A 21,749-nucleotide genomic window follows, 5' to 3' on the forward strand; every position below is an offset into this window, starting at 1 on the left:
TTATTTTACTGAATTGGCTCATAAATTTCACTGATCTATTGAGTATTATGTATAATTATTTACTCTAGAAAGAGTCTGATTTGAAATAAAAAGGAAATTTCCAGAACTTTCATTATGAATACAATATTAAATATACGTTCCGGCAACACTTCAGTCGGCAGAAGTTGTGCAATAATTCATAATTGTGCTGTTGTATATGGTTTCGATATTGGGTAAACATAACTTCTGGAGGAAATCGTGCAGAGAAGAAATCGATTGATAGAGATATCGTTCCATCCTTGGAAGCTGGAGCATTTCCTGCTCTAATAAAATATCTCTTAATTTTTGCGCACAATTGATCTATGCATGTGCTTTTTGAAATATCATAGTCCTATTCCAATAGGGCATGCTCTCCTTTTTGTATGTTATTGAAACCTGTGTAATTCGAGGGGGAACTCACCGATGCTCAACAAGAGATATGGATGTAAAAAATATCGTCGGAAAGGCTGCAACTGTATGCACGATCGCAGTCTTTCTTGCTGGCATGTAGGTATCTAACTTATTTTAAACTTATCAACACTGCAGGAGGAAAATTTCTTGATAGATTTTTAAAAGATTTGCATTGAAATTCATACATCGTGCCAGCACTTCACTTTTGTAAAAAATACTAGTGCAAGATATTATTTAATTTTTTTTTTTTTTTTTTTCATTTCAAGAACTTTTTGCAGAAGAAAAGAGTTTTTAATAATTTTTTATTAATGCTTTGAGCTATTTGTTAATATTTATTTTACTGAATCCATAATTCATGACATGAAATTTATGAATGTCTTTTTATAATAATATTTCATTAAACTTGTTGAAATTTCCACATGCAGTGTACAAAATAAGATTTTGAGGTGATATAAAATAAGAGGGAATTATATTAAATATGATTTTAAATATTAAAAAAGATTAATATCTGTATTTTATTACAAAAATAAAATTTTTAACTTTGCTATATAATGTATTTTTAATCATACAAATATTTAGATTTTTTTAAATTTAATTCTGATTGTAATTTTTTTTTTATTTGCAGTGAAATTTGTCGTAAGATTTATGCTAAGAAATCAACTTGTGATATTTCTGCTCTACCCTTTTTATGTGGTTTAATGAGGTAATTTTTTTTTCTTGTTATCAAATTTATGTCCAGTACATGAAATAAAGCTCTAGGTTGGATATATTATTTCATTTTATCATTTTCAATAACATTAATTTCTTTTGAATGTTACTCATTGTAAAATATTTGAAATATATATATATATATTTTCTATTGTTTTCTTATGTTGATGATAATTTTTTCTTGGTTAATTTAATTAGATACATAAATTAAGTTCTATAAATAGGGTTGGTTATAAAAAAAATATAATTGTTATGCAAGTTTTTTTTTAAATATAAAATTTACCTACTTAATATTATGTGTAATTTTTATTAATTTTGTAACTGAAAATTCTTCTGATATATTAAATGTATAACTTTTGTATGTTTTCTGCTATTTTCTCTATTTTAATTTTAAAATACTTTTATAATTTAAAGCATCACATTTTAATGAGCACCAAATATTTACAAAATATATTTAAGAATATGCCTTTTCTAGAAATTCAAAGCCTATGTATAATTCAAAATAAACATTTAAAAGGAAATCATGCGACTTTCAAACATGTTAAGAGGGTGAAGTATTACTAAACAAGTAAAATGGATGGGTAATTTTCCAATCAAGTCCTTATAAAATAAATTATCAGATGCTAAGAATGATTGTTTAAACTCTGATATCTTTATCCACAGCTTGCATATTTGTTGTTTAAGATTTATTTTAATTGTATGGAACGAGAAATCTTTATATAGCAAATTTGAAACAACAGATGATTACATTTGATGAAAATTCTGACAACTTCATGGCTTCTTGGCATTTCTCTATAAAATTCTTTATTTGATGCTTCAAGCAGCAACAATAAACACTTCTAAAAAAATAAAATTACTAATTTTCTTTTTAAAAAAATATTTTTTTTTTCCTTCTTGAACTTAACAAATACAAATTTTAAATATAAAAAAAAGATGCTGTATTTAGCAATATATTGCTTATACCCTACTAATGAAAATATACTTATGTGTTTGGTGAGATTACCAAATTTCCTCCATTGTTTAACCTTCAAAAAAGTTCTAAATATTATCATCTTATATATAACAATTTAAAATTTATATTTTTTTAATTAAAATTGCATGGATTTTTTTCTTAAGATTAATTTATGTATTCTTAAAAGATGAACTTACTCAACAAATATTTCAAAATTGTTGCACACAAAATATTTTGCAAAATTTTAAGATATGTAAATCAAAATTTAGTGTATTAATTTTGATTTTTCTCTCATCAAATCATTAAAGAAATTATGAAAAAAAGTTGCTACCAGTTAGCTGATGTTGAAATAGATTGTTATAAGTGTATGTGAAATCTGTCCAAGAAATAAATAAAATACCTAATGTTTACTGCAGCAAATGATAACAGAAATAAACAATGTAAAGGAAGTTCTACTATAAATACTTTCAAATAGAATATCATGATTCTCTTTTTAATAAAGCTAAATATTTTGTACTAGTTATTAATATTCTGTGTAATAAATATATTAAATATTTTTTTTAATGTTTTTTACCCAACTTTATCAATAATCATAAAAAGCTTAAACACATAAATGTAGTTGGTCATAAAGTTTCGCTTTTTTTTTAAAAAATTTTTTTATATAATTGTTATATATATATATAGAGAGAAGGGAATAATCTTTGTAAGTATTAATGTGAAATAGTTTTAATTTAATGAAATTTATTTACTTTTGGAAATATAAGAGTTATTGCAAATAAACTATACAAATGATAACAATAATTATTTTTTATATGTACTAATTATAATCATTAAAAAGGTTACAGTTACAAATTTGTTTGAAGTACATCAAAAATTGCTTTCTAGTTTCTCTTTTAGCCTTAATGGAAATAAAATAAGTTTTATCAAAGAGAATGTTAAGATTTAATTTATATCATTATCATTTGTAAAACAATAATATTTACTGTACCAAAAATTATATTAGAGAACTAGAATATATCTTCTGAATATGTTTTGAATTTATTATACTTGAATGTCTTTAAATACAATATGCTAAATTGTATTATTTGGAAAATATGAATGTAAATGCTTCTAATGCGGTGTGATATTTGTATATGAATCATGCCAATAATTAATTCCTAAAAGAATTTACCTTAAAGCACATTAATATACTCTTTCATTATTAATGTACATCAATGGCATGCAATTTATTTTAAAATTTGTTAGGTTCTTCAGTATCAACTTACGACCATTATCAAGTTGCTGACTGAGGTATTGATAATCAAAATTCAACATTATTTTGACATGAATTTTGAATTTTTTTGCCTTTACTTTCAACTTAACACTGTATTTTACTTGTTGTAGTTCCCCCCCCCCCTATTTATATATTATTTTATATATTTGGTTATGGTAATATATACATGATATCCTCCAAAAGTGGAATAAGTTTATTTTCTTATCTGTTGCTATTATGTATATACTTCCTGTTGTCAAATTTCATCACATAAGGTATCCATTTGCATGCAAAGATTTTGGCTTCTCTAGAGGAGAATAATGAAAAGTTAGGAAAAAATTTTATAGGGCGCTCATAGTGAAAAAGTGTCAAATAATAATTTTTCATTTTTATTTTATTTATTTATTTTGGTTCCATTACATATACAAACTTTTGCATATACAAACTTTCATGGTTCTATATGTAAATTTTATTGAGATGCTACAAGGCAAATTTTGCTAAATTTGACTAATTTTCCATACCTCTGACCAATATTTGAGAAAATCATTTCAGTTTTCAGGGATAATATAAATATTATTACAATTAAATAAGAATAAATAGCAAACATTTCCAACATACCTTGATACTGAAATATGTCTTTCTTTCAGAAAATACATGAGCACAAAAAAAATTCTTACCAGACATTTCTGTAGGTCTCTGAGATATCTGTTAGGATGTAGAATTAAATGATGCTTATTATTCTTGTATAAACAACTACTCATCCGCCATTAAAAACAGTTTATTTCAACTTGAAATAATCAAAATGTAGAGCAGTAAAAATAAGTCTCTCCATTCTTTCTTCTTCTGCTCATAAGAATTAACACACTGCTTGTATACAGTTGTTTAAAACGTGGCTAAACTTGATTGGTCATGCTGTCTTAAACAATTCTTATCGGCCCTGATATCATGGCAATAAAATTTACATAAAAAAAAATCAATAATACAAGTAAACAGTACATCTAAATGGATGTCATTAAAAACTTATAAAAGACAACAATATCTTAAGTATTCAATTTCTTAAGTATTCAATTTCTTAAGTATTCAATTTCTCAAGTTTTCTTTTCCTTATAAATTTAATGTTGTAATTGTGGAACAATCAACAGTTATGCATCATTACTAAATTTCTTTGAAGCCATGATGATTGTATGATGTACTATTAGAGAAATATTAACATATGGTAATATTTCTGAATAAATTTGCATTTCTGAAATTAATATGTTTGTCTAAATTTGGGATTGATTCTCTAAATTTGAAAATAAGTATAAGTCTGCACGCTTTGTAATTAGAAGTGTAAAACTTTGTATGTGCATACACAAATGCAAGAAAAATATTTTGCCACTTGAACTTCAATCCCATGGGATACATAAACATTTATTATTATATATTAGCCTCCACAGAAACTAGAGTGCTTTCATACATTTGCCAACCTTATTTTATGAATCTTTGTAATTTGAAGTATATGTCTTTATCTAATATTTAGGGAAATAAAAGCTTATTCTACTTTTTAGGACACTCTCTCTCTCCCTCTCTCTCTCTCCCTCTCTCTCTCTCTCTAATTTAAATCCTAATTAATTTCCTAATTTTTATCTTAGTCCATGTTATATTATTCTAAAACTTTCTCTTATTTTCTGATCCTAATATCATTTTTTTAATTAATTATTGCCTATATGCACTTGATTGACATTCCACTTTGCTTCTTGCTTGTACATACATTATGCCTCCCAGGATGGATAAAGCGAAGTTAAAAAATTCAAAAGTATCTTTACTCTCTTCGGCTTTATCACGACTTTGCTCAAGAATATGAGTTTACATTATATAAATATAATATTTCTTAATTTAATTTAAATCCTAATTAATTTCTAATTTTTATCTTAAATTAGCTCATATTACTTTATTTTATAATTGTCTGTTATTTCCTATCCTGCTTTTTATTTAATTATTTCTTACACACATTATGAAAAGTTGATGGCCATCCCATTTCTCACAATCTAAGCAAAGAGATGAAATTCAAAAATACTTATTTTTCCCTTTCCTAAATTGACGCTTATCAAAGAAATCCTCATCAGAATCTCTCAGTAAAAGGTATAAGAGAAAATTTTCTAATACTTTCCTCTTGTGCTGTGATGTAAACAGACACATTCTGTTACTTCTCTTTGTGTACAAATCATCCCTTTCTGTGGAAAGATAAATTGAAGTTAATGTCATGCATCTGCAAAATTATGTTACATATATATAGATAGGTTGAGATAAAAAAAGAAGGAAAAAAAAACATTTTTCATTCAAATTAATAAAACCCAAAGGAGCTATGTTCTACAGATCTTTGAGCTAATTTAACTTGGAAGCAACAATAAGCAGATGTTACGTGCACAGATATATAAAAAAAAAAATTAAATCAGTGTTTGTTTATTTAAATCAATACATATTTGATTATATAATAACAGATTAATTTCAGGATATGTATAAAAATAAATCTTGAGTAATACTCTATATAACAGTTAGTCCAGTTTGTCATATTTAATGTTACATTTAAATTGTCAATATCGTTTAATTCCAGGAAGGAGAATCTTGCATAATACGTAAAACCATCATAATAAAGAAAGAATATTGTAGAAAAAAATACTTTTCCCTCTATAATCTTTTTGCTACAAATGTCGACCCTAAATATGAAATCCTGAAGTAATATAAGATATTATGTATTATTGTTTTAAATGCAGCACCTGATTTGAGGCTTTCAAATATCACTCTTATCTAAGTACTGTAAAGCAATATAATCTGCTTTTCTTAAAATTTCTCTCCCTTTATATATTTTACACTCATAGTTAATTTATAAAAGTATAAAGGGAAAATTTTAATATTTATATGAATTTTATTTGGCGAGAGTAAATAAATAGGCATACCCAGGTGTTCCAATCATTACTCTTGGAAATGGTGGATGTGGTACTTTGCTATAAGTTAGATTGCAACATAGTCTTTATCTCGGATATACTGGTTACTCAACAGCATAAAGTCGTTTAACTGCCCAGTTGTTTTAATAAAACATGCATCTTTCTTCTCAGTTCCATCAGAATTGGAAAATTATGGGCCAGTAGCATCATTAGTTTTAGGAAACATCATTATTATGCTTCAAAATGGTCTGTTTTCATGAGATGTGAGAAATATTTAACAGTCCAGATTTAATGTCTGCTGATAACAAAAAATAAATAAATAATTTTTTTACTTATGCCATATAGGGATGTTGGTCTTTTAGCATTGCTTGGAGTATCAGTATAGGCAATGGTGGCCTCTCGTATTGTATTGCATTACTATAGATTCTTAGTAAAAAAAAAGTTGCAGGACAGAGACATTTAGTAATTTACTTTGTAAACAGATTCTAAACAAGAAAAAGAAGAGAGAGCAAGTTGAAGTCTCAGAGAGCAAGTTCAAACTTCCAAAAATGGTTTTTCAAAACCAAAAATTTGACAGTGCATTTCTGAAAACAGATTACTCTTGTATAAATTTGCTTCAAAATTTATTGTATTCTCACAGAATAGAATTTTAAAATCTGTGAATGATGTTGAATGCTTAATAATGTAGATAATGATTATGGACATTTCTTTATTTTTCATAAAACCAGATATTTAAATCAATTTAATTTCCAAACATTCTTTTTTCCCTGTTAGCATTGAGCAGATCAATAATGAGTTATGTCTTTGTCTTATAAATGACATCTTTCTTAAGTTGGACTTTCTTTTTTTTTTTTTTTTTCTTTTCTTAAAAGTAGGTTCAAGATAAAACTCCATAGATGAAGTTCTTTGCGATCCATCCAAGTTTGACTTATTGAAAATTCATCTTATAATCAGGATATTTTAGTAAAATGAAGTGATCCAATTAGGTTGGTGATTGAAAAGAAAATCAGGTATAAACAAGGAGAATATATATTTAACTAGCAGACCCGGCCACTCGTTGCTGTGGCTAAGGTTTTTGTTATATTACATAGTAGTAAACTTTTCAAGGGAAACGGTAGGAGAACACCAGTCATGGGGACCACCATGCTTTTTTCTACAGATGCCATTTGTAAAAAAAAAACATGGGGACCTCCATGATTGATTTTCTACTACCGTTGATATTGAGCAAAAATCAATACAAAAAAAAAATTAAATTTCTTTATTTTTTGTTTTCAAGTTTGTAACAAATGAGTACATTACAAAGTTGTTAGTAAAAAACACGTAACACTTAAACTTATAAATGAGGTAGGTAGGGCAGATAGTTTTAAATCTTTTATTAATGTTTATTAATAAAAGATTTAAAACTATCTTAATGTTTATTATTTTGAATTATAAATACTTTTAATTTCAATTTAATTTAGCACTAATCGGTGCACAATATTTTTGGTTAACCTGTCTTTAGCTAACTCAAATAGATTTGACGGTTTTCCTACAGGTGAACATGCAACATATAGTTGCCCATGAGAAAAACATGGATTTTCCAAATCTAAACCACAAATGGACATTGTTTGGCCTTGAGACTTATTTATAGACATGGCAAAAGCTAAACGAATGGGAAACTGTAACTTTTGAAGGGTATCGTAGATTCTGATGGTATCATCGGAACACGTGGCAACAGGACCACTTCTCTTTTAAACTTTCCAGTTAAAATGGTAGCTTCAAGTATATTTCCGGTGATCTTTTTGATGACTAAACGCGTACCGTTGCATAATCGAGATGGATTAAAATTACGCAGGAGAATAATACGTGAACCAATCTTTAATCGAAGGTTATGTGGTTAATTTCGTCAACATCAACATTTTTGGCTGCCAAAATAGCCCGATAACTGAGCCAGTTATGATTCAAGTAATTACTCTGTATATCCGGAAAAATACTCTGAATCAAATCATTTTTCCTTGAAGAACAGTGCAGAAATTGTCTGGCAGTTTAATGCATTGCGTATTTGGTTGCAGTTCTATTTTACCGTTCCCAATATCTAGTAATTGTTCAGAAAATATTTGTGCTGATGGATCATTTTGCAATTGTACGCGCATGTTTATGGCCAATCGAAGTGTTTCAACACTTCGCCATAAGAATGATTGTTTTAAACATGCATTTTAATTAAAGATTGTTGAACAATGAAGCACTAATAATTAAAAAGCAAGAAGAATTGCACTGTATTACTTTTACTATAATATGAATTCAATTTATACTTCAGCCTAAATAACACGTGGTCGGCTATGCTAATACCAAAAATTGAAAAAGTAAGAACAATTGAATTTCATTGTATTGCGTTTACTACGAAATAAATTTAACTTATACTTTAGCCTCAGCAACACGTGGTGGTTATGCCATTAAATTGTAGCTTATGTGAAACGTTGGTACTTTTAACACAGCGCCATCTGTTAGAATACTTACTCAATCCAGTCAACAGATACCGCCATCTGTTAGAATCGCTTGGAGCTAACAGATAATTGTGACTGTCAAATAATGAACAAATAATTTGTTCCTTCTTAAAACCTTCCTTCTTAGTATAAACCCTTTATGATGTATAATAAATCCTCTAACTTCAGTGATACCGATTCTGGCTTCCTCAGAATAAAGGAAAGATTTAAAAAAAAAAAGTTCTATATTCCACACATGAAGTTGCCATGAGATTTATTCCGTCATTGATACATTTGTCTGTTGCAATAATTCAGAATTCATTTACAAAATGAAATCAGTTTCAGAAACATTTATTAAATAATGATAAGCATTGTAGCTGAAGTGAATCATAGCTGAATTGATGATAGCTGACATAACTTGATACGTACATGCAGATTATTAGTAAAGAAATGAAAAACTGACACGATTATTGTAACCATTTTTTATTATCATATCTTCAATAATTTATATAAAAAAGATTAAATTTCATTTAGCATACAAATGAGTTAATATTTTTTTATTATCCAATTAGAGGAACTTATTATTGGCTCATTCACTTACCTTTTTTACGATATGCTTAACAAAAGAAATAAAATCATTTAATTGAAAATTCAATGAAGGTAACAAATGTTATTGCCGTACAACATTTTTCTTTGTAAACAGTCAAATAAAGAATCGGAATTTATTCAAAACGAAAAGTAATAATTATCCGTGTGCACCTCCAAGTATTTTTCCAAACTTCTTTATAATTAAAAAAAAGCAGAATTTTACTATGTTATATTAATCAGTGATCCGTTAAAACGTTTGTAATTAATCATTTTCAAATAAAATATCTTATTTCTGAGAATTGCCACCGTACACAGTAATACAAAATTCAAACATAAGATCGTGATAATTTATCCGTTGCAACGTATCAAATTTATTGTATGCATTAAAAAATAATTGTGGAAAATGATATCTTATTCCTGAGAAACGTTTTCGGATAGGATCATAAATAATTCGAACATTCGGATTCGAAACGTAACGCAAATGCGTGAGTTTTTCTACGCCAGTTGGGGTAACGCTATGCAGATTAGAAATTTTTAATTTCCTTTATTCTGTTTTATTTTAATTCAAAAGTACTTCAGAATGAATCTGAAAGATCGATTAATTAACAATGCTTAGTTTTAAATGCATCAAACATTAAAAAAATAAAGGGAATCGTTTTAAATAATCAGCCGAAAAATCTTAAGCCTAGCCTCATGACTGTTGGGAAAAAAAATGAAGCCGTACTCATTTGGCGGTGGGGAAAATGAAACGATTTTTTTGGCGGGAAAGTTAGTTTTTAATTAATAATTAAAATTCTAATTAAAAATTCAAAAAAAGGGCTATCCTATCTTTTAAGTTAGATCAAACTGCACACGGTGTGCAAATTTGATTAAAATCGGTTAAGTAGTTTAGGAGTCTATCGCAGACAAACAACGTGACACGTAATTTATATATATTAAAATAAGATTGGCGGTGGGGAAAATGAAACGATTTTTTTGGCGGGAAAGTTAGTTTTTAATTAATAATTAAAATTCTAATTAAAAATTCAAAAAAAGGGCTATCCTATCTTTTAAGTTAGATCAAACTGCACACGGTGTGCAAATTTGATTAAAATCGGTTAAGTAGTTTAGGAGTCTATCGCAGACAAACAACGTGACACGTAATTTATATATATTAAAATAAGATTGGCGGTGGGGAAAATGAAACGATTTTTTTGGCGGGAAAGTTAGTTTTTAATTAATAACTAAAATTCTAATTAAAAATTCAAAAAAGGGCTATCCTATCTTTTAAGTTAGATCAAACTGCACACGGTGTGCAAATTTGATTAAAATCGGTTAAGTAGTTTAGGAGTCCATCGCGGACAAACAACGTGACACGTAATTTATATATATTTAGATTGAAATAGATCTCTGCTTATTCATTTCATGAGTAACAGATTGATGTCTTCAGCATCCTTGGAGCATTTGAAGATGAATAAATCTATCAATACATTCTTTGTTGAAAAAAATTTTAGATTGTTTGGAAATGATAAAATCTATTTTGGTAGAAAAATGAATTCAACTTTGATATAAAAAAAAATTCTGGAACAAAATGTACAACAGTGCAAATGCTAGATTGACCAACTGCATAAGATCAGAAAAATGCAGTAGCTCTGAAATAGGTTTTCATAGTCTGGCTTGTATCAATATGCATTTATGCGAAAATAAAAGAATGTTATGTTCATCCGGAACTAGAATTCTTACTTATTGACTGCTTTCAAGTATTTACTGTATATCTGCTTGATACTAATATTTTCTGAAAGATTTTAAGGGAATAGTGTACAATATAAAAAAACATCATGTATTAGCTTTAAATTCTGGCTGGACTATTTTATCTTTGTTTTAAATTATATATTAAATACTATAATACTTTTTTTATCAATTACTGCAATATATTATAGGAATCTATCCAGCTTTTTCTTTTACCACTATTTTTTGTCACTATGCATTTTTATCCAACTCTGTTTGTTCCACCTGCAGTCAGCAAACTCTTTACTTCTACCTAATTCCAAATCCTAGATAGAATTAAATAGAGCATTCTTATCTTCTGACAAAATCTTTGATAATATCTTTATGGTTGAATTTCTATCATGTTTTTTTTTAAGTCATCAAAGTCACAGACAGTATAAGTTATCATTGAATCAAAATGCTGTATATCAAGGGAATTCAGAAATTTTCTTCTGTGAGAAACATTTTTATATATAAATGTATGTGTTATTAAAATAATTGAAGAAAAAATGGTAAAATGTGTTTATGCCTTTATAGGATCATTTAAATATTTAATTATTAAACAGAATCTGTAAGAATGTTATTGCTGATACTTATGAATTGATGAATATAAATTGAATGAGAATGGTAAAGAAAAAGCAAATATTAGTACAAATTACATTAAATATTAAATCAAATATTAGTACATTAATCAAATATTTGTTTCTATTTGTGGGGAATGAACTTTTCTTTATGCCTTTCTTTCTTTTTAAAGTATCTTTTTTTCTTCCTTTAAGAAAATTTCAATCTTTCAAAATTAGGTAAATAAAAAATTAAAAAAAAACTTATTAAAACTGAGCTTGAAACTGAATGAAAAGATTAAAAGAAAAAGAGTATTGCAATGCTCATTTATTTTATTAATCTGTAGCATGACTTTTTGTTAAAATCCTTTTATTGATATTTGGAGACTTTTATTGTTTACAACTATTGAAACATGTTATTCCTTACAGTTCTTCACAACATTGTCTTAACATTAATAATAATTGTCAGTTCTAAATTATTTGATAATTAAACATTTCTGTGCTGTGTAATTAAAATTGATGACTAACCATTAAAAATCCTAATACCATTTTATATTTTATTGTCCTAATCAAGACTTATTATTAAACTTGTTTTTATAGCTGTTCCTTGTGGTTGAGGTATGGTTTACTGATCAGTGATTCAGCTCTAATTATTGTGAATGTAACTGGTGCCATTCTGCAAATACTGTATTTGATGTGGTATGCTAAATTTACTCTCCACAGGGTAAGTATTGAAATATTGAATGGATAGTTTACTTTGTATGTCATCTTATATGAGTATAAGTTTATACATATATGATTAAAATACATATATGATTTAAATTTAAGAAACGGTCTTGTTATTAATTTATTTTTATGTCCTTTATATGTATAGATGCATACTTTCAATAGATTAAATGAAGTTAAGTTTAAGAATAAAAAGAGAATTAATAATATATTTATTTTAATCTCACTCTTTGCAGTATTTCAAATAAATAGAAGATCTAATTTCTAATGTTACATGCAATTGTAAGCTGGAAAGAAATCAAGCCTGTTTCAAATACAATCTGAAAATTTATGCTTTTCAGAAATTTGTGCCAAATTATTTTAAAATGGACTTTCACTTTATTATCTATATAATAGCTTGTTATTTTATAAATCTATTAAAATGTTAATAGAATTATAAAAGAATTGAATACAGTGTATTTTTAATTGTTCATGTGATTTTATTTTATAGCATAAAAAAATAGAAAGTAATTACTTTTTTTTTCCTTTAAAATTATTGTTATGCAATGAAAAATTTTTTTAGATAAATATAGTTTAATATCAATATAAGAAAAGTTAACATATTAGCAACATAAATTTGTAAATGAAAAGCTCATTAAAATTTTTATAGTATTTATTATCAAATATTTAAAAAGTAAAAATTGTTGGAAGAATTAGGTTAAAATCAATTTACTTTGGTATCATTTAAAGCTTTTACTTTTTACAATAAAAGTTAAGCTTTTCTAATGCAAGACTAGAATTAAGATTCATTTTTTTTAAAGAACTTTTCCTTAAATTAATCTATCAACATATGGTGAAATGAAATTTTTTACTGTATTTTGTTCAAAATATGCTAATAAACTTATTGAGTTTTAACAATCTCTTTCTTAATAATAACAAATTAAAGACCATTTGTTGAAAATTATATTCTATTCCTATTTGCTGCTTTGAATTTTAACTCTGTCATATTTACCAAGTTAAAAGCATGAAATTATTAAGAATTGGTGCAAAACAAGGTTCTTAATGCATAGATCTGGATCCCAATTAAAAGTGTTGAAACAGCATAAATTTTTATCAGGGTGTCTTCCATTAAATTCTTCAATACTTATAAATAAAATTGTTGAAGAAAATCAGCTTGACTTTAAAGAAAATTCAACTAAGATGTGCAGGAAACAATTTATATAATTTTTTCTTGTAATTATCGTGAATTAATTTTTCATTTTCTTATTTCCTAAATTTGAAGTCAGGATAATTCTTCCTATACTAAAGAAGTTTCACAATGAGTGAAAAAAAGTTTTGAAAGTCCTGGTATGCAAAATATTCTAGTTTTATCCAGTATTTTGTTTGGCACAATGTTTGAGTACCAGTATCTTAATTTCAAAAGCAGATTAGATATTTAGTAATGAATCAAAATTTCCCTCTTCTATCAACAAATCATTTAAAACATTATTAAATGCAATTATTTATCTCTTTTGTATAATAAAGAATATTATTCTTCAGATGATGTTTATATACTTCTATATTTTTTTCCAGGGAACTTTTTATAAGCAGTTGGTTGTTACCATATTTATTATTGGATTTTTATACACCTATACAACCTTTTACTCAGACCATGAAACTGCACGGAATGTAGCTGGTTTAGCTGCTTGTAGTGCTGGTGTTATCTTTATGGGTTCACCATTAGCTGCTCTGGTAAGAAAACTGTAAAGTATTTTAAAACTTAAAGTACTCTGTATAGATTATTTTCCAAGGAATATTTTTTCTATAATTAAATTATCTTAAAGATCATAAAAATTGTTATTTTATATGATTTTCTTTTGAATATACTTGCAATGTTTAAATCTTATATATTCTTTGTCATTTTTTTTTTCATCCCAAACTACATAACAGGCCTTTTTATGATTTTTTTTAGCATTAAAATTGCTATGTACTTAAAATCTTTGAAACATTTATCCTTAAATACTTTGATTCCTGTTTATTGATGTGTTTTTTTTTTGTTTGTTTTTTTCTGGCTCATACGATATGCTATTAGCATACAATTATCTGTTCTCTTGATTCTTTGTAAGCTTGTTTTCTGTGAATGATAAATTAAACTGTTTATTTTTAAAAAGTCTATTTCTCGTGTGTGTGTATGCGTTTTTTTAAATTTATATAAAAGGCTCTAAATAGATCAAAATGCTAAGAACACTAATTATAGAAACCAAACAAAATAGACATTTATATGTCATTATTAAATTTGTATAAATAAATATGAGATTTTTTTTATTATTTATTTTTTGTGGAGGTCACCAGGAAAAATTAACCATATTCCTATTAGAGTAGATATTAAATCATTTATTGATTGATAAACATTTCAAATAACAAAAATTTACTTTAAATAACTTGTAGATTTTCTTTCATTTAAGTTTAGTTGTAGCTATCAAACTAATTTAAAATTCTAATTTTGATGGTTTATTTTTCACTCACAAAGCTAAAAGGCTAAAAAGATGTTTATGTGCCAATTTCATTTAATGTTTGTGAAATCTTTATTTCAGGCTCATGTTTTGAAAACAAAAAATGTTGAGACTCTTCCATTTGCCATGATTCTTTCAACATTTATTATGGCTACTCTGTGGCTGTGTTATGGAGTTTTAAACAATGATCTGTTTGTACAGGTAATACTTTAGAAAATTGTTTGTAAGTTTGACTTGCCACCATTGGGAATCAATTTGATGAAGGAATAATTGTTGTGTAACTCTAATGAATAACTTCATCTTCATTGTTTTCATAATAAAAGTTTTTAAAATTTATGTGATAGTAACAAAATTTGTACTCTTTTAGATGCCTCAGATCTATTCTATACATTGTGCTCATACATTTTCATAATAAAGTGGTGACATGAAAGACATGCATGCCATCTAGCATTCATTTGCACATTATTTTGAATTGTAGTCACTGCACTCTTTTTTTTTTCCTCCTTTCTATAAAATATTTAATCAATTTTTAAGCAAAGTTTGTGTAATGTATTTCATGTTCACCATTTGAAGTGAATTTAATTAAAAATTGGTTATCTTATATAAAAATAATTTTAATGTAAATGTTTAAGCCCTTAATTATGGTTAAAAATATTCATATTTATAACACCAAATGAAAAAAAAATCTAGAAGTATATAAAATTAGTAGTAAATATCTGTACTTTTATTAGTGATTCTATACCTAATAATAAATGAAAAAAAAAATTTGAAATAATTGATATTTGCAGAAATGCAAAGCAGACCTGCTAAATCACTTATTGACACCATCGAAAGTTTAGGAGCTAAATGGCCAAAATTCTTAGAGAGGTTTTGTGTATGGATTTAAGAAAATATTGTCTGCATTTTAAAGGAAAAGCACAAAAAGAGCTTTCAGTAAAACAATATATTTTGTCACAACAAATTATATCGATGCAAAACTGTCGCTCTTAAAAATGGATAAATTAAAAAGAAATTCATTGTTCCTTCTTCTGATTAAAATCTTAACTTCAAGATATTTTTTTATTATAAAAAACATGTCTTGTAATGAGACCTGCTCAAAATATATAAAAATTAAACAGCATCTTTGTGTTGTAATTTTTGAAATTGAAAAAGTTGTACAAAAGTGAAATAATTTCAATTTTATTACAACAATATAAGTTTTAAACAATATTGGTGATGTAACAAGCATTTGAGCTATATAAATATAATTTTTAAAAAAAAAAAAAAAAAGTTCTCAACGATCCACATTTTTCTAAATACATCTGTGTTAAATTTGATTGCTCTATGCCCAATTGTTGGTTCAATGGAATAGCAACAGTTTTAGATATGAACACATTTATTTATTAGGAAAAAATTGTGAATTTTGTTTATTACTTACTTGTTGTTAAATTTATTAAAATATAATTCTACTCTAAATTCTTTTTACACTTATATAAAAATCATAGAATTGTTTGAAAATTTTAAAATATATTTTAGGTTTTTTTAAAAGGCAGTTTTAAAAATGCAGGTATTTTGCACAAAAAATTATATCTATTAGGAAGTAATATAAATTAAATATGATAAAAACTATTTTGAAAAACCTTGTCATTTGTGCCTTTTTAAAGTGAATTTCTTTGACATTTTGTTTCAAATCTTGTTTCACCCTAAGAATTAACTATGCACAATCGTTTTTGGTTAAAAAATGATGAAATATATATATTTAATTTTCCTGTATATTGAAATTTTTTATATATTAATTTTTTCTCATTAATTTTCAATTTGCAAAAGTTTTGAATGTATTTATTTTGCTGTTTTATAGTAATTTTTTTTAATTGTATATTTTAATATCTATGAATTTAATTTTTTTTTAGGTGCCAAATTTTCTTGGCGCACTGCTTGCTTTATCGCAGTTGCTTCTGTTTGCCATGTATTCAAACAAAAAACCATATTATGAACTTGGACCTATGACGTAAGGAACTGATTTTGGTGATGGGATATAGGATAAAATATAAATGAGTCATTATATTTATTCCAGAAGAAATTGACTCTTAAAAAGGAATTACTTAATACTATGTATTGATATTTCTATTCCTATTTGTGTGTTTGAGCACTTGATGATCTGTTTATATTGTATGTGTGATATACTTCTGGGACCTAAACAACATTTTAATTGTAAAAAGAAAAAAAAATGTAATAACTATTAATTTTTTGAAATTTCCAGTGACTAGACCAGTATATTTTAATATTTAATGTAAATGTGCAATTAATTACCAGTTTATCATCTAGAATGCAATGAAAATTATAAAAAGATTTTTTTTTTTTTGTTAGTGAAACAAACAGGATACATGTTTTCTTATTATTAATCTTTCATGCTTGTTCATCTGTATACAAATTAATATCAAATGTTATTAATCTTTGTCTTGATGTGGGCATGCAGCATCTTATACAGAAAACAATGATTTATGCGACTTTTTCTGCTTTGTTATAACTTTTTTCAACTAATTCAGGACTGGATTATTAAGTAGGCAACTGCCTAGAAGCCCCTAATATTAATGGCCTTGAAATTTCAATATATTTTCTAGTGATATTTTTGAGTTCATTAATTTTATACTTTCTTTTATTTAGAAGAACCATGCTTGCAAACTGATTTGAACTTAAGTAATTATTATTAACTTGATTAAATGCAGAAACATTATTCTAATATTGCTAAATATTTTTTTTATATTTAAAAAAAATTCTAATCTATAATTAGATAATATTTTGATTATGTTTTAAAATTTTTACTGTTCTGACAAAAATTGTTTTGATTTAAATCTTGAATTTTTTTTATATATGAAAAATACGGAACTCTCTAAAGAGACTCATAAATAAATGTTTTGACAGTTTATCAGAATTTACTACATAAAACTGCTTATATAAATAATTAAGGTCAATAAAAAAATATCTCTTATAGGAAGTTAGGGATTAGGAAAGGGGGCTTCATAATCTGGCCGTGAATTAACTCTTTTACCATTTCTGCAATTTCCTAAATTCTTTCATTACTTTATTATCTTTTATGAATGTGGAATGTACAACTAATTTATCATTTACTTTTGATTTCAAAGTATTCATTATTTCTACTAATATTGATAAATTATTAATGCTTCATGAAAAATATAAATGCTAATTAATGACTTGAAATTTTATTGCAGTAATAATTTTTTGTTTCATCTTTCTATCATTTAAGATTTCTGTATTCTTGCCTTCTCTGTATGATTCTTTTTCAAATTGTTATAAAAATTTATCTGTCTATTTTCATTTTATCAGAAGTTTTTCAAGAAATCATCTCAAACTAACTATAAAATAAATGTCCCTTTCCTAATTTATATAATATAAATACCCTTTTTCTGTCAGATTGTAACATTTATGAGCATGAAAATGAATTTTTAATCACAAACAAAAACTGTCAAAACAAAAATTATTCATAAAATACCTTTAAAAACATACATAAAGTATGCAAACTGAAACTTCAGTACAGAAAGGAAATCGGGTCTAAGTTTTAATGTGGTTATTTCTCTTAAATCCCTCTGTGGTTTATCTGCCAAGAGGTTAGAGTTTTCTAATGTGGGTTTTGTTTAATATTAAATGTGCTAGCTAATCATGTTTGAAAAAAAAAGTTTCATAGGAGAAAATTTTTGTGTGCGTTTTTATTGCATTTTTATACACCATATCTCAGTTACTGTTAGTTGTTTATTCATGTACTCTTTTTGTACCATTTAGATGTGTTAAGTTTGATATAAGAAAAAATAGGGTTGTTAAATATTGGAGGTTTGCATGCCCTCCATCCTCTCATCCCACCCCCAATAATATTGAGCATTTACAAATGGATGAACTGATTTTACTTTTTGAACTCTGAAACACTTATCAGCATGCAAGTGAAATATAGTTGCTGAGAATTTCTATAAGATTTAGATGTAAAATATCCTATATAGCAATCTAGTCATATATACCCACCAAAGCATATGTAATCAGTATTTGTCTTTTAAATTTTATAAAGTAATTTTAAGTGACGTTCAAAGCATTCATGTGTAATTTTTGGAGTTTCTGTAATTCCTTTAATTTTTTATATCTTTTGATTTGTCTTTATAAAAAGTTGTATATATATATAGTTGTAACTCTTAATGGAGAAACACAGTACAATTACTATAAAAATTATAAGTTTTTAAACATATGATAAATTTTCTCTTGGAAGAAAATATTGTTACCATATTTATATACTATGCAATGAGTTTTGTAAAATGTAAATATAGTTCCCATCTATGAAAACTATTACTCAATTTGTTTTCATAGAACTGAAAGGATATTGTGTAATGTAATGATCATTCGGTATAATGAAGAAATTTCTGCACAACTTTTAACAAAGCACAAATGGAATGACAAATGAACCAAATGGTTTACTTAACTCTATTCTTATTTATTTCATTGTTTGTTTGTTTTTCATACCTTTTATTTGAACTTTTTACCTTTCTTTTAGGCATGAATAATTTTAAAAATTAAATATATCATTGGTTTTATTATTATTTTAACAATTTTATTTAAACAGAAAAAAAAACTCGTTTTTGTTATTATTTACTGGTGTACTTCTTTTCGTATCCATGTAAAAAGCCTCAACTTTCAATTGCACTTATCAAATGTTGACATTTTTTTTTTCTGAAATCATTAAATTAGCTACAATAATAAATGCTCATAAATTTCAGTAATTATTATAATTTCTAAAAAATTTTCGTATAAAAAGTATTGATTCACTTTCATTGTTAAATATTAATAGTTTCCTAGTTATATTTAGTTAATAAAATATTCCATAGACTTTTATATTTTTGTTCCCAACTATATCTGTAATCAAAATTATCTGATTACACTTCATACTAATGCATAATAAGTTAACTATGAAAGAAATTGCAATTCATAGTCATTATAGTATTTATTTTAAGATTTGAAATTTAGTGTTTTCAACTTATTAAATTAAATTGTTATTATTTCTTATTTATTTGGTAAAAAATGCCTCTTTTTAATAAATTAAACAAACTGCAAAATGAGTTAAAAGTGCTTTTGATAATAATTGAACTATCAGTCAATTTATATATATATTTTTTTCATTTTGTTTTTTAAGGTCAAAGGTTATTATTTGAATTGCAAACAGGAAAGGAGAGAAATATTCATTATTTCAATGCAGATTTCAAGTGCAGTCAAAATCGAATCTAAAGTCAAGGCGAAGGATGTGTAAAGTAAATTGCAATTAGAATGAGCTTTTATCTAAGTCACATTCCATTTTATACTGCAGGCTCTTTTTAAGAGTTGTCAAATAACAAGGCATATTTTGCATTTGTTTTGTTCTTAAAGTAACTGATTTTGTTTTAAAATATTTTTACTGTAATGAAAATGTTTAACCTCATAAATTGTGTCCGGAAACAAAGTACAACTGAAATATTTTCTACAATTGTTATAATCATCTCTGTATTAAGCATTGTTTTTAATTTTGGTAATCTATCTTAGTACACCGGTAAATTTTATATCATCTTGTTTTATTGTTCTGTTTACAAATGTTTTCTTAGCATCTTTATACACGTTTTTTTCCTGCAGTTTTTTTATTTGTATTTGTGTAATTTATTTAGTTTTTTTAATTAAAGTTTTATTTAGATAATTTACAAATATATCAAAACTTTATTTTCACCCTTTAGTTTCTGACTTTGTATAAACAAGAAAAATAAAATCTTATAAAATGTGATATTTTATTGTCTCAATTCACTTTTTCTTATACATTATCTTCATTTCATCAGTACATGCTTATTTTTTTTTTTTTTATTACTCGACTTTCATAACAATGGATAAAAATATACTTGTATCATTTGTTTATATGTGCTTAAGTTTTATACAACTTTAAAAAAAATCATTGAGAATGAATAAATATTCTAATAGATGGTTTAATATTTTATCCCATATGTAATTTTCATCTAGAACCCAATAGATTCCACACTTGTGTGTTTTTTTATTACAAAAAGTTTTTTTTTATCATACTTTTAGAAAATTTTAAGGGAGAGCAACCACATTATATATCTAAACAGGCTAGTTGAAACGGAAAATTCAGTAAAATTTGGATTGGAAAGTGGAAAACACATGTATACAGGCAAATGTATAATTTGCTTTGATGGGATGTATTTCTTCTGAAAAGGAAATTATTGAATCCCTATTAATAATAAAGGTGTGTGTACATGTAAGCATACATACTTTATGGACGACAGCATTTGAATTGCAGCTACAAAATATGGCAGGTATATAGCTTAGAAAAATAAATTTGCACTTTGAAGCGATTTTTTAAAAATTTTAATGCAAAATTAAGTGAATTTTTGGCATTGATAAAAGTGAACTTCACACATTGTTTTAAAACTTTTACAAAAATGTCTTTTTAAATAATACAAATGTAATAGTTGTGCAAATTTTTCCTGAAATGTAACATTTTTTATAAATAATTTTTTTCCTGATTTTTACCAATGATTACATTACTGCTTTGAAATTCAAATCATTTTCATTGTTTTAACAAATATTTAATTAGATGATTTTTTTATCCATTGTTGAAAGCTAAAGGAAGGCATTATATTTAAATCTGTGTATATTACAAGACGGATAAAAAAGAATGAAACTATGGTACTTCAAATGTTAAAAAATTGATGAACATTTACACTTTTTTAATAGGGCTATTATGTCATGGGACCAGTCTCCATTGGAAAGGTTCATGTACGCAATAACCAGAATATATGAAAGTTAGTTAAAATTAAACAATTTTAATATCTGACAATTTGAAGGAATTGTGCATTTGAAATTATATCTAAATGATTGAAATTAAACTAAATATAACCAATATCCCCAACGAATCTGC

General features: G+C 25.8%; 1 protein-coding gene across 1 annotated transcript; it reads left to right on the forward strand.

Annotated features, from left to right (window-relative positions):
* The first annotated feature begins 169 nt into the window (after window positions 1-169).
* LOC129989136 (sugar transporter SWEET1-like) lies at window positions 170-20,600 on the forward strand. The gene is made up of 7 exons (XM_056097467.1): window positions 170-525; window positions 1,055-1,132; window positions 12,222-12,345; window positions 13,899-14,057; window positions 14,900-15,019; window positions 16,708-16,805; window positions 19,986-20,600. The coding sequence occupies exons 1-7, from the start codon at window positions 386-388 to the stop codon at window positions 20,002-20,004; spliced, it is 738 nt and encodes a 245-aa protein (XP_055953442.1). The 5' UTR covers window positions 170-385; the 3' UTR covers window positions 20,005-20,600.
* The last annotated feature ends 1,149 nt before the right edge of the window (window positions 20,601-21,749 follow it).

The sequence above is a fragment of the Argiope bruennichi genome, chromosome 10 (genome assembly GCF_947563725.1).
Source record: "Argiope bruennichi chromosome 10, qqArgBrue1.1, whole genome shotgun sequence".
In the NCBI taxonomy this organism is placed as follows: domain Eukaryota; kingdom Metazoa; phylum Arthropoda; class Arachnida; order Araneae; family Araneidae; genus Argiope; species Argiope bruennichi.